Source organism: Stegodyphus dumicola, chromosome 7, assembly GCF_044657685.1.
Source record: "Stegodyphus dumicola isolate Sdum_Otavi_A_Nest chromosome 7, ASM4465768v1".
NCBI classification, from domain to species: domain Eukaryota; kingdom Metazoa; phylum Arthropoda; class Arachnida; order Araneae; family Eresidae; genus Stegodyphus; species Stegodyphus dumicola.
In genome coordinates, this window is record NC_140774.1 from 151,062,766 (window position 1) to 151,078,516 (window position 15,751).

At 32.3% G+C, this 15,751-nt stretch overlaps 2 protein-coding genes across 2 annotated transcripts in view; one reads left to right on the forward strand and one right to left on the reverse strand.

Annotated features, from left to right (window-relative positions):
- Lrp4 (LDL receptor related protein 4) overlaps positions 1-15,751 on the reverse strand; it is a 1,066,574-nt gene that overhangs the window by 310,528 nt on the left and 740,295 nt on the right. The window lies entirely within an intron of this gene.
- Positions 1-15,751, forward strand: part of LOC118187828 (uncharacterized) — a 40,336-nt gene that overhangs the window by 17,873 nt on the left and 6,712 nt on the right. The window contains exon 4 of the mRNA XM_035358110.2: positions 8,336-8,512. Within this exon, the coding sequence (XP_035214001.1) occupies positions 8,336-8,512 (177 nt within the window). The remainder of the gene's footprint in view (positions 1-8,335; positions 8,513-15,751) is intronic.

Sequence of the window (15,751 nt, forward strand, 5' to 3'; positions counted from 1 at the left end):
TCATTCTCAGATTTCTTGTTTTGTGCGATAACACAAATATTGGATCGAAAGGACGAACTATCAGCTTCGAATTCACCTTCAAACCTTAATATAGGCTTAATTTTCTCATTACCAAACCCCGTTAATTGTAGACCTGCCGACCTGCCGTTCAGGAGAACCTATCTTCTTATGTATATCTTCTCGGATTAGCTTTACTTGACTACCAGTATCTATTAAAGCATCAATTTGCAAATTACCCACATTAACAGGTTTATGCATTTCTTTCTGACAAGTCTGAGTTATTGGAGTAACAGTTTTGGCATCTTGGATATTTTTAGATGATGTTTTCGAACAATATACGGCTTTGTGTCCAAACAAATCGCATTTAAAACACCTAAACCATTTACTCTTATTGTTACAAAAATTCGACTTATGGCCAAAACTTCCACAATTATAACACCTTGGCTCTTTAATCTTACTAGGTACAGCGCGTTTTATTTTGTGTGATAGTACTTGAATAACCCTTATTTTTCGTATCTGGAACGCGAATTTTCTCATAAATTTTTAATTTCTCTTTGAATTCAGAAATAGTTTTACACCCGTACAAAACAATTTTGTTACTACTCTGATCTGGTATCCCATTGATTACATAATCAAGAATTGATTAATCATCAACAGAACCGCGACTGGCTATTTCACGCATGGCAATTAAATTTTCGGAAAGTGATTCACCAGGTTTTAAGTGTCGTTTCTGTAACAAATTATGAAGTTGTGCACTGTTTATTTTAGAACCAAATTCAGATAAAAGATTTTCTTTTAATTTGTCCCATGATATGATACCTTTCAAAGACATAATAAATACTTTAGCAGAACCAGTAAGCAATTTTTTAGCAAACACAATTTTCTGTAATTCCAATAACTTAAATAATTTAAAAGATTCTTCTAAATCACCAATGAAGGATTCAACTGGATATGTATCAGTGCCATTAAATTCAGAAACAGTTTCCAAGATATCACGAAAATGTAAGGAAATATTGCTACGCATTATAATGTTTTCATTCACTGAGTTATTTATGGGAGGTGATTCTGACCGAACAGAATTAATATCATCATTTTTATCAGAATCATAAACACTTTCGCTTTCAGATAACTCATCATCGTCATCACTTTCGGATTTTAAAAGATTAAAATCACGAAGACTATTCAATATTAAATCACAGTTTTTATCAGGATTTGAATCATAATTAAGATGTAACAAATTATACACAGAAATAAAATCATTTGCAGTAAGAGTTCTATGTAATTTTTGTTTTGTTTCTTCAATATTAAAATCAGATGGAAAACCACAAAAGTTACGCAATCTAGCTCTATTTTTTCGATCACCAAAGTTCCAAACACAATTTGATGTAAAAGTTTAATTGTCTTAGTAGGCCCAGTCTTTAAAGAATTTGAAATTCTAGGAATAGAATTTAAGGTAGTCATCTTAATTCACAGTATCATGGAACACTATTCTTAGAAGTATCAATATGGAAATAATCGAAACAAAACTTACTTCTCTTCTTTTGTAATATTCATCATGCTTCTTCCTAGGTTCATCGCGGCCTAAGCGCCCAAATCTGTAGAATCGATACTTACTGTCTAGGAATATGATGTTTGTAAACTTACTTAGGTGGCTGTCTAGGGGCTAATAAACTTGTCCGATTTATGTAAAACTTGAATATTTAATGAAACATGAATAGTTGCTACAAACTACAAAGTAATTACATACGTAGAAGGAAATAGGTGAGATTATTTACAGATGAAGAGAAGGAATCATCTTTAATATGCAAACATCTTTTAATCGCGTCATCGTCTTAATGGCGGAATTGTCTGACTTCTATCATCCGAAAAGTAAAAGATTTATTCTCACAGCTTGTCGCGTCATCTGATTATAATGAACGATGCCATCCCACAGTATTCATTTTGAGTTCTAACGAGCTGCGAGGAAAACCAAGTGGAATTTCATAATCGATATGGGAACAAGTGGCAGTCATCACGAACTCCCTGAATCTTCCTTCTCCAAATCCGTCAAGAAAAACCTTCTGGCATTTTAAGCAAGGATTATCCGCAGATGTTTCGCCTTAATTTACTCGGATATAGCTTCTTTTTATTAGACATGGTGGCCTGCGGCTAATAAGAAGAAGCTATATCCGAGTATATTACGTCTTTATTTGAAGAAGACGGGGGCCGACACCCAGCAGTGTGATGAACTGTCCCGGCTCATTTCGTCTTTTGTTACATTTTATAATCTATCTAAATCCTAATTCATCCAATGCGCAAGCTCAGAAGAAAAGTCGGTTTCGGAGCGTAGATAAAACTTTTGGTCAGAATAAGAAATTAAAAATCATCTTTTACCAAATGGCTTAAATTTTGAATCCTCTCCGTCGAACTAACATTGGATCATAAAGTGACTGTCATCACGAATCAAGACATATGAATCATCCAGATCCCATGAGAACGTGTTCGTTCCATTTGCTAACTTTCGAAACAGAAAAAAATCTATCTTAAAATCATTTTTCACATAGCTAAGAAAAAACCCATAACTCTGCGGTTCGAAACAAGCAATTTATTTGCAAATATGACCTCCTCAGACAAAAGGCAAGAGCGAAACAAAAGATGTCAAAGAAGTCTTTTCACAGTTTCCCTGTAAACAAAATATCTGTAAGTCTCTAATAAATCAGACTGGATCGAATGTAAAGTAATAAACAGAGAGCTTTATTCCACACAACATTTATTGACGAACACCAAAGACGAACTGATGCATATACATAATTATGACATCACAGTTTCTTTTTACAAACACTACCGCCATCTATCGGCAATCTACAATCTAAGGATACATGGTCAAAAATTATATTTAGCACTCTGAAAGCACATCACTTTCATTTACCATTGCAATTTAACTCTTACGCATCCTTTACACACAAAAAAATTATGTTAAAAAATTCCAACGCTCTGCCTACGGCTATTTCTAAATTCTGAGAACGCAGAAACTGAAAACTAAGATTCAGCTCACATTATAAGCTCCAATGTCATGATTTTTTCTAATTCGTTACAGTAACTATTATTCGTGACTAAGATGCTATTCAAAGTTTTAATCATGAAATAATTTTTAATTTAAATACTCAGAACTAGAATTTCAAGTGTAGTTATGAATTCAGAGTTCTAATGAAGAAATCATGAATTATAAAGAAGATCTCAGTTTTTAAATAATGAAGTAGTTGAGTTGAAAAGATTACTGAGCATTGCAAATTTGAGCCACGTTTTATTTTGTAATCTAGCCGAAAGAGATTTTCTTGATTTTTCCTATGTATAATATAAACGCAAGCTAATTTCTTTGACGAAAATATCTCTTCCCTTAAACATAAAGCCCTCGAGTGCTATGCCGTAATCAGCTAGATAAACAGAGAAATGTTAGCCAATGAAACCAACAAGAAAAAATCAAATTACATTCTAAGATGATTTTAATTTCTTTCCAGCCTATGCATTTATATATATGGTATACACTATTCAAAGGAACATGCAGTTAAAATATACAAGGAAATATATATTCCGAAGCATTATTCATGTTCTGCATAATCTGAAAAATAAATATTCGAAACTTAGTTCGTTCTTAATGTAAGTTTGTTTCTTTAATGCCTGTCAATTAACGTTGCTGTACTAAACAAATCCCAATATTGCTATTTCTCTATTAAAGGTCTTCGCAGAAAGAAACCTTAATGGGACTAGTGCAACGTTTTATTGACAAGAAAGAGCTAAGCTGTAAATATGCTCTTATCATTGAATTTATTAGCCTATTAGTATTTAGATGCTTAGCTCATATCTGGAATAGTCATAAATTGTTATGTACTTTTATGATCGGTATAAATAATTCATATTTGTAGTTAATCTCAGATTAAATGCCTCCTTTCCTTTACTTTTGCAGTGTTCTTCCTTAGATTTCCCACTTCTGAAAAATATATCAAATGCTATAAGTGTAGGAGTGATTCGTACATTTAAAACCAAGCTATAATGTACGAGCTTTTGATTCTTTATGTTGCTAGAAAGATAATAAAATTGATATTTGTCAAAACAAAGTCCATATCAATTTGCAAAGGCGTTTGCTACTGATTTGAAAATAACTAAAACAACTGCAGATTTACCCTTTTAGTATTCATGGAGGTTTATGTTTTTTTAACCGTATGTTATTTTTAATTATCTTACCAGCTTTTCCTTCTTCCTTATACGATACTTTCTTGAAGAAGATGAGTATCTGGAAATGATACATAATATAAAATCCCTAAGAAAACAGAACACCAATTTGGCCTCACTGGGCTGGCAATGTACTTGTATTTCGATAACGGACTTTTTGCCACTTAAGGAACTCCTCGCGGATAAGGTTTGAACCCTTCTGAATTGTGATGAAAGAAGTAAAACTAAACATTTTAAATAACTTGATTAAAATTTCTAAAACAGTTTTAATACATAAATTTATAAAAAAATCATCCTGTCACAAATAATTATACAAATTATTCAATTGGTATATATTTAACTGTAGTATATGAAATTAAACTTTGCCTGTCCATGCTTCTTGTAACACATTTGAAGTTCCAATGTGGCTTTGCATTATTCAACAGACATTTATTATGTAGTGTTTATTTAAATCCACACATGATGAAGCACATTCGGTTGAACTGATACGAGACATAACAAAGCGGATTTTGAGTTATCTACTATCGTATGGAAATAGCAGCACAAAAACAATCCCCACAGGTGTAAGTGGGGGGACACCAGAGTTTAACCATAGGTTCTACAGGTGTAGTCCCACCGCAGTAACATTGCACATCCGCTCCAGTTTTGAAGGAGAGCACCCCGGGAGGCGGTTCCGAGGGTCTCCCATTCTTCTTCCTCTACCACCTACTACTCCACAAACAAGCAAAGCAAAATAGCAAAGATTGATATCTGGTAAATTTAGAGACGAGGTAAGGAATGCACCTTCAATGGAGATTTAAAGGGCCCAGCTTCGAGATGCGGGCCGTTGAAGAATCCATAAGATCATCACTCTTCCATCTCTTTATTAGATTCGGTCCTGGAACTGTGTGTTGTATTTTAATTCAAAATCTGTTTGATACACAATTAAACTGAATGATAAAAGTTCTCGCAGTTTTTTTATGGTAGGTTTTAAGTCCTGTCGCGCAAAAAATCAGACTCTTTCCAAAACTGCTGCAATGCTCAGGAATTTGCTGCAGTAATTTTTGAATCCCAACAAACAAAGACGTTTCTGAATCTAAAGAATTTAAAGCGATGTAAGAGGCTCAGATGAGATGTAGTAATCTGATTTGCCGCCTGTGAATCCAAAGGTAAACCACTTTGTCGAATTCATGTTTTAAAACTGCTTCAATGCATTTCAAGTGGCCCTCCACTCCTATATTGAAAGTCGTTTTCTATTTGCACGCAGAAGTAATTAATAAAGAAATAATTAAAAAACTAACAAAATAAAACTGAATATTATATTACTTTGTGTAGACGCATTTTAAATACAAGTACACTTACTAGAAGTCCGTTTTGAGAAAATTCAATTAAAATATTTATCTTTATCTTAAAAGATATACAATTCCTATAAGGATAATTCAGCAGAAACAATTAGTTATAAAATTAATCTAAAAATAGAATAGACATTTTTTCCTTCTGTTTGTCTGACTTATTACGGTAATCCAAATGAGTATTTCAGAAAATTGCATGATTCCGTTTCATAATATTTCTCTTTGTTTAAATGCTCATACGATCTAATATTTCCTATACGATAGCTGTAAAGGAAGAAGCAGTATTAGTTAAACAAACCACATTATGCTATCTCAGGTTTAATGCTGAATCTCAGCGTAGGAAAAGGAACCTGAGGGATAAGATTTGCATACATCTGTTTGTTAAACTTTTAAATAACAATTCAATGAACCTGAAAGTAAATTAAATCTTTAATTAGAAGCATAATTTATCAGCGTCTATATTCTTCAACAGGTTTTTAGGCTGAGTTAAGGCATAATATCTCGTCGGTTAAGGCATGTAATCATCTTCATGGAGCACAATCGTTTTCGGTATCCTTTGTAAATATTTTTGGTACTTTTTTATAAACGGAAAAAATTTTATAAACGGAAAAACGTTTTTATAAACGGTTTATGCCTGGCCATTTAGAGCCAGGCATAAACACTGGCATGAAATCTCAGTAGATGATGGCAACTGTAACGCTACTTAAAACGGCATCAAAAAATACCTATTATATTAAATCTATACAAGGTAAAAAAATTGAAGGCAAATACAAAATGATACTGACGTCAATGATACTGACTCATGGTTCTTCACAGATGTAAGCGAGTCACACATGGCCATGCACATTATGACAGCGTCGCCAATTCAGCTTGGTAGATGCAATATGCGCTACGATTTGTATTCAAGGAAACCTACAGTACTGTCTCAGATCACATAATATCATAAGTAACGACTGCAATCTATTAAAAATAAGTAAAACTTTTATAAAATACAATAAATAAAATTCTGAATGGTTTCAGATTTTAAATTAAGTCCAAAGAGGCTTTTTTTAGCATTTTTTGTTTTACCTTTATTTATTAAATATCATGTTCTTCGTACTTAAACCATAAATTTCAGTTCAACAGCAATATCGCAAAATAATTTTAAAATGAGCATATCTTTAGAATTTCCGTTAAAGAGTCTCGCGAGCTGGAAATAAAACTATTTTTTTTTCGTTCAGTCTTGCCATTGCTCGCTTTGAAATTGTTTAGTTTGTTAATCAAAAATTCGTTGAAATGTTACAAAATATGAAATCTTTAATAAAAAAAATTTCAAATTCAAACTAGGGCTTTCACATGCCAATATTCTATAAAAGATTATGTTATTCAAATTTTGATGGCTCTAGGTACCGTTGTTTTACCACAGTGCGAGAACAATGCATACATTCATGCAGATTCTTCGTTATTTAATTTCTTTAACCCTTTCGCCGTACTCTCCTGTCCGCCGAAATTTCTCCCCAGCGGCCCTTTGTATTTCGCAGCGTGTAATGTTGTTTTCTCTGTACATGCATAACTTTCCATACATAACTTTCGTAGTGGATAAATGCAAATGAATATTAACTAAAATTATAAGGAAATAAAGCATAATGGAAAAGTAATAATATATCTTCTTATTACTAACAGCAGGATTAATTTGATAACATCTGAGATCCAGACGGTCCACTCCTCCCATTTTGTTGTTGTAATATTTTACAATTATTGTTTTTTCTACAGTTCTTTTCCGTGTTTCAGCATCAATCATACAGTTATTATGGACTGTACTCATCAAACGTATATCCTTCTTGTCTTTCCAATTCACAGCCTCATTTTTTTCTCTTCTTCTGCTGACTAGACGTTGAAAATCTCTCACTGTCTTGTATCTTATGTAAAATAGCGCGAATATACATAAAACCCGGGGGAATTCAATTAGAAATACAGTGCCTGATTAGTACTGCCCTCTAGTAGGTAAAACAAGAATAAAAACTCAAACAAGTAGAAAGCGTTTTAAACGTTTAAAAGATTTAAGATGTAGAAGAACGCTTGAAGCGCGTTACGTACGACGAAGAGGTTAAATATAATACAGGGCGATAACATTTGGTGGCAACAATTTGAAAAGCGAAATAACGCTTATCGTGAATCGACGCAAAATGCCAAACCGAAATGAATAGTCCTTCTGGGCAAAATTTATGTTTATCATAAAACGCTTCTTGATAAATCATCATTGAAATTAATTATCGGTTGAATCCTTCGGAACGTTTTAATTGAGCTTCAGTAACTGGCTGTACTGTTCCATCTTAATATTTTCATATCGGAATTACGTTTCTTACAGGAGGATTCTGTACTCCTCTAAAAAATTTGCTAAATTTGTATAAGATATTTATTTGCCCTTCTTCATTAGTTTGTCAGAGACAAACGTGAACGTTTTCGAAACATGGGTGTCATAGTATTAACATTATCTAAAACTGAAAGTACTATTTCTAATGAATTCTGAAAAAAAAAAGTAATGAACTCCATATGCATAGCATTTTAAGTACTATATACTCTGAATTATTGCGTAAATGAAATGTGTAATATGAATACGAGTCGATTTTCCTTGAAATTCCACCACGAAAAATAATTCTGTCCTCTTGTGTGTTTTGCCTTAATTAAATGAGCAAACATAGTTAATATAAAAAGAATTCCGTGTCTTTAACTCTTTACAAAAATTAATATTTTCAACCGGTACTGTTTATAAATAGCAAGCATTAAATCGAATATTTTATTCTATACTTTCATAGATGTTATAACCAATCCAAAGACTGGTTCACTGATTACACCAAGTCTTCCCCGGCGTTTGGAACGTAAGATAAAGAAAGTTAATAATAAATCCCTCAAAAAGGAAGAAGAAGAATATATGGCTGAAGTATTTGGCACGAAAGAGGAAGATTATACAGAAGGTCTGGAAGAAAGCGAAAGTAAAATTCCAAATGGGTCATATTTTGAATGTGTGTGTATTACATAAGTGTCTCACTGATATTCAAGGAACGGATACGTTTCGGTTCTTCAAAAAAGCCAAACCGAGAAACAGAAACTGTAATATTTAAATTTTTATAGATATTACAATACTTGCAATAGAGAAAACCTGTGCGAACTGTAGAATTGCCATTAGAGAATTTCTATAGGATTTTTAATTTAATGTGGTATGTAAAGAAATATCAGGATGCAATATTTAAAAAAAAAACTGAAATGTTTCAGATTTTAAATTACGTCCAAAGGGGCGTTTTTTAACATTTTGTGTGTTACCTTTCTTTATTAAATATCATGTTCCTCGCACTTAAACCATAAGATCCAGTGCAACAGCAATATCGCAAAATAGTTTTAAAACGAGCATATCTTTAGAATTTCCGATACAGAGACTCACGCGCTGGAGATAAAAATGTTTTTTCTGCACAACGTTGCCATTGCTCGCTTTGAAATCCTTGAGTTTGTTAATCAAAAATTCGTCAAAGTTTTAAAAAATAGGAAATCGATCATAAAACAAATTTCAAATTTCAAATTTGGTCTTCCACATGCTCATATTCGTTGGAGGATTACGTTATTCAAAATTCGATGACTCTATGTACCGTTATTTTATGACAATGTGAGAAATATACATACATTTACGCAGATTTTCATTATTTAATTTCTTCAAATATAATGCAGGACTCTAACATTTTATGGCAACAGTTTGAAAAGTGAACCGACATTTATCCGTCCGACGCAAAATGCCAAAACGAAAGTAATAGTCCTTCGGGACTCAAGTCCCTTTGGACTAAAAAGTCTACAGTTTCAGAAATTAAATTAAATTGAGCATATGTCAACGAAAATTATTTTTCAACAATAATGTAAATCTTTATCTGAAATCATTAACGGTATTCAGTTAGGCTTGTAGAGATTATTATCATATTTTTGGAAGCGAGAAACATTAAAAATCATTTGTGTTCTCGCGGTATTACCACATCATCGTATCTTCCAGTCACTGTAGTTTATAACTTTAGCATAAGCACTTCAAGACCTTTAGTACCTCCCTCCATTTACCATAGCAACCCGTGTCGTCATCACCGCTAATTTCCGTCACCTCATTTGAGACAATAATATAAGTTGGCTTTTATGCGTGCGCTTTTCGCGAAACAAAACACGCTAAAAGGAAATTAATTGAAAAACAGTAACTTCGGTAGATGTCATTGCCATCATTATTAGGTAACACGGGAAGGGACATAGACCGTAAAATCGCAAATAAATCGACTAAAATAGCATAGTATAATGGATGTGCAAACTGTTTACATCCCAAGAGAATGCATGGGGGGGAATAAAATAAATCCTCCCAAGCTTGATGAATTTAAATTATATAAATCAGAACTAAATCTTCTAGTAATTTATTTTCTAAAGCTCGAGATACCTTAGTAGTTTATTCCTGTTTACGGACCTTTATTCGCAGTTACTGTATGCCATTTATTGGTTTCTGCACTGATAAAGTGTAATCAAAGTAATTTTGAGGAACTCCTCCACGAAATTATCCCTCCTTAATCATATATTATGTTGAATTCTTTTAAATCAATGAAACAGTCAGTGAGTATTGTCCAAAAAATAAAAATCAACTAAACTGAAATAAAATTATATGCACATCAATCAAACGTTATATCAACAAAAAGCATTTTCTTCCAAATTAAAAAGTGCAAAATTAAAAGAAAACGACAGGTCCGAAACTGTTAATATATAATCGATCTGATCATAATGTTAAATAAACAAGCATTAACATTTCGTGAAATCTATTAAAATAGAGATTCTTGTAATAACTTCCAAATAAATATTTATTCACATAATAATTTATGTACATATTACTTTACAGAAAAATAATTTTTGGTAATAATTCATACCATACGCAGAAATATTTGAATTGTTATACAAATAAACCATTTAGACAGTTAAGTTTCCTTTCAGCTAATAAAATATCGTCAATAAGAATTCATTTTCTTGCGTAGAATGAGTAGCATATGAGATTTTAAATAATCAGGAAAGAGAGACAGAATTCGATAATATATACTCTAACTGAAAAATGAAAGACGTCTATCAAAAATAACCTATGATAAAATGTCGTTCTTTCTGATATACGTTTAATAGTCTGCATTAGGTAGTAAATATTGTTACGAATTTTGTACATAAATGGATAATTTTAGTAATTTTTGTGAAATTGTTATTTTTCTGTTTAATGTAGCGCGAAATATATTTTAAGAGAAAGCTATGCCGGAAAAGTAAGAACAGAGGAGCCAGTGCATTTAACATTGAGTAAACAGTTGCATTTAACATTTAACATTGAGTTGTAACATAACCAGTGCATTTAACATTGAGTTGTAACATAGGTATATCGGTAATTTGTCGAGATATCGCCAAGCTGACAACGGTTTTGGCGACTTTTTTTTTTTGACAACGGTTTTGACGACGTTTTTTGTGTAGCAAAATTTGGCAAGAAATCGCCAAAACTCGCGAAATTTGGCAATATTTGAGTCCGGTCCCTGTATCCCCGTAATATGTATTGAAATTGAATAAATATAATTGACAGCTAAGTTAGCCGTAACCGTAATCCCGCATTCTTATTTCTTTCCAGTAATTTCGAGAAGCAGAAAGTACTAGAAATATCTCGGTGGGCGGTTGAAAGCTGTAAAAGCCCAGAGGGAGAGCATCTGATTTCAATTGTTTATTTATTGTTGTTGCAAATTGTAGTTCCGCGTGAACTGAGATAAATCCCAGTTAGATTTCTCTTTAGATGCGCTTAGCTTTGCGTTGTGTTTAGCGTTCTTGGTAATTTGAAGTGTAACTACTAATTATACTGTGTGATACAGTGAACACTTGTACGTATATTTCTCTGAAAAATTCCAAAGTTATGAAATAATTCTTTTGATAAAAATAAATTTTATTAACCTATTATCGGACTTATTCATTCACTCTATTACGAACCCGTATGCAGGCAACAATATGTAGGTATTAAATCAATCTGACTGGTAATAATCAACTCAATTTTCTCTTCTCACTAGCAAGATAATAAAATTTGTTGTAACGTGTTAGAGCCGTCCTTTCTTATTACGTTATAAGAAACTGAGTATTGTTTCGAAACAGTTGCAGCGAAAGATTAAATCTTGCTGATCTATAACAACACATGTTGCATACAATTGATTATCGCTTTCTTGTATATCGACTTCGGAAAACTCACAGCCTACCTGATAAGTAAACTTTCACCTTTTCCCTATTAGTCGATGTGTGACACATTTTTGCTTTGTAAGCAAATCCACTCCTTCTAATAGAAACACAGTGTATTACACAGTATTTCTTTCCCTTATTTTTATGAACAAAATTTAATTTATATCTAATATATCTATATATGCATATATATATATATATATATATAAGAATTTAACTTCCAAAAACATCTACAACCACAAGAGTTAAATTACTACAAACACACCTACAGATATATTGATGACCTTATTACAATTAATAATTTTGGTAAAATTGAACACTCCGAGATTTATCCGAATTGCCTTACACTTAATAAAACTAATAATTCACAAAATAGCATAGACTTTCTAGATCTTCAAATCATTAACTACAAAAAAATTTTACTTTTTGACAAAACAAGAAACTTCAATTTCAATACTAACAAATTAATAAATTGGAACTCCAACATATCCAAAAAAGTAATTAACAATACTATAATTAATCAAATACAACGAATTAAAATTATATGCACAGATACAATAGATTTACAACGCGAAATTTTACTCCTTATTAAAATTCTCAAAAATAATCTAATTCCCATTCAATTTATCAACCATTGCCTTAAAAGAGCAGGCATTAAATACTCACTTTAAATCATTTAACTGATAGGGATATGATAATTTGTTCCTAAACCTGAGAAGGCGGTATAAGTTGGATGACTGTCAGTTGAAGGATTTTTATATAGTGTAATTACTCAATTGTATATATTGTAAAAAGCTAATTGTCTTCAGACCTTTACTGTTACTATACTGTTACTAAAAAAATGGGCCTATTTCATGACTTTAGTCTGTCTAATAACTCTTGGACAGTGAAAATACCTTTTTCCTTTCTTAAATTCTTAATCATTGCGACACGACAATTAGCCAGAAATTAATTAATTTCCATTCAATAGTATTTTAAAAAAAAATCTTAACAGACAGTCTCACTCGAATAAGAACTCCACATAATGCATCCCTCAAGAATTTCAAGTCCCCACTACCATAAATTACTTCACCCAAGTCTTACTGACTGATATTATTCAAAGCCCCCACTGCCGCTAAGAATTTTCGGACACCCTACACTTATGAGTCAGACACGAAGAGAACACTTTGCCAACTCCCCCACTAGAAAGAATGTAAGTTACTTAATACCTTTTCTGGCCTTTATATCTTCATGTACATTCACTGTTCTTATTATATATTATTTTTATATTATTTTTATATTGTCTTTGATTTGTTTTTACAAAGTTTGCATTATTTATCTTATTTTGTATTCTATGTTTATTTCAACTTTACTTTGAATTCGATTTCATAATGACAATTTCCAATGTTTGATTTTTACTAATAATGTAGAACTCAAATGCATAAACATGAAAGTGTCGGGGACGGTTACTCGGGTTAATTAGGATTTCTCTACAGTAATTGCTTTTTACTCCAAATTGAATTGACTAAAATGCTTCATAAGAATAAGTTCTTTGAGTATCAGCATTGGATCATAATCCCTTCTATTCGCGGAAATATTTGGCCTGACTAGAATTGCCGGTTTGGCTTTAACTTATAACTCGAGTAAAGACGAAACACTTTCGTATTTACGTATTTTTTTCAATTACTGTTCATTGAACGGGAGTTGGTTTGTTCCCCTTGAAAAGTCAACTAATTTCCGATCAATGACAATGATTACATGTTTTTAATTTTTCCTTTTACAATTGAAATTTTATTCTTCATGATGATTTAACTCCAGTCCCCGTTAAAACATTATTAATATTTTGCTTTCAAATTACTTCAAAACATCTTTCAAAATATAACTTACCAGTATGGATTCACTCTTTTAAAATAATTCTACTTTAATTAAACTTACGAGATAATATAATCAATTAATCAATACTGTTTAGGAAATAAATTATTATTAACTAACTTTGCAGCAATTGCGCAAGTAGTAATAACTTGTTTTCGCACTAAATGGATTTAAGATCATACAACATTTGTTATGCATATATATATATATATATATATATATATATATATATACATGTAGTATCCGTAAGTGCGACACAACCACCAGAGGGCCTCACCGATGCGCCAGCAGCGAGGTGAAAGATGAGTATGACATAGACAGAGAGACTCTTGTGCTATCCCACGCGAAGGTGGTGAGCTGCACGTGAAGGTGTAGAATAAGGAACTGTAGTTTTCCACGCGAAGGTGGTAAATTGGACTGTACTGTTTAATACATCAGCAAATGCGAGTAGGCACTAATCGGTTATGTGATAAGACTGGTAAAAGCTATACATAATCCTCTTTGTATCAAACGGCACTTGTATTTAATCTAATTTGTACCTTTTCTGATTATCTTTATTAAATGTTCTGTGGTGTGGAAAACAAAGTTGGAACTGTTATTTAGCATCTTCAACTCCCCTACTACAGAAAATCTGGGGGCTCGGCCGGGATATTTGGATATTTGGATACTTCAGAGAAGGTACTGTGAAAACTTTGCTTTATTTCTTTCTTGAAGATAGTGATACTTTTGTTTCGTTTTTAAAATGAGTTTCCTAAATAATTTAAAGAAAAGTGATTTAATAGTAATTGCGGAACAAATTGGACAGACTGTTCCAGAAAATGCTCAAAAAGCTGAAATTAGAAGAATTATCGAAAATTCTGATGTTTTCAAAACGAACGTTGAATTTGTTCGTGGCGTCGTCAAGTCGATCGCAGAGGATCGGACGCCTAAAACAAGTAATGAACACTATTTGTTAGAGATCGAACGTCTTAAATTAGCTCAAATTGAGAAGCAGATTGAATTAGAAAGTTTAAAATCACAATCATTATCGAGTGATAGAAGAAACGCGCAGACTAGTGTTGAAGATATTATTAAAAGCGTCAAAACACTAACTATAGCTGTACCTCAGAAACCGGAAGCTATGCATTTGTTTTTTCAGTCACTTGAGAAAGCTTTTACTACTAAAAGTGTACCAGTGGAGTTAAAATCAGAAGTGTTGATTAATATATTAGGTGATAAATGTAATAATGTTCTAACGTATGTTTCTGAACAAGAAATCGCGGATTATGATAAATTAAAAACTCTAATCTTGAAAGAATTTCAGCCAACACCGCGTGAGTGTTTGAACAATTTTAAAAATGCGCAGAGACATTCATCTGAATTACATGTTCAGTTCGCGTCTCGACTCAGTGCAACTTTCAATTATTATTGCAAGTTAAGAGAGGTAGATGACTTTAAGAAATTGTGTGATCTTATTGTATCTGATAAGTTGTATGAAACTCTTGATTCTAAAACAAAGGAACATATTAGTGTTCGGGAGGGTCAAAGTTGGTTCCCACCTAATCAATTGGGAAGAGAATGTGATTTATTTTATTCATCCAATAACACACGAATCGAAACTCCAGAAAATAAAAAGCTTAATTTTTCCAAAAACAATCTTAGAAAAGCTCAGAGCAATTTCAAGGATTCAGGGAAGTTTGTAAATCAGGGCAGTAGTAAACCAGAACGTATTTGCTATGTTTGTGGGAGTAAAGGGGAATTATTTCATTTTGCTAGAAATTGTCCCAAACGGTTAGGAAAGGAGGAAAGTTTGTCTCCAAAAAAGGTATCTGGGTTAGAGATTGACTCGGATAATGCAGCTAGAAATAAGTTAGAATTTATTGAACTGTTGATTGATGGTAAAAAAGTAAAATGTTTAATAGATTCTGGAAGTGAATTGATAGTTGTAAAGAAATCCCTTTTTCCGAATAAATTATCAACTGGATGTATAGAACTCAAAAGTTCGTTTGGTCACGTGGTTAAAGCGGAAACGGCTAAGTTTATTTTTTCTTTATGCGAAAGCAAAAAACAAAAAGAGATTGAAGCAGCGATAGTTGATGAATTGATAACAGACTGTATTTTCCCCCCTTCCTGTCTAAAAATGATCTGTT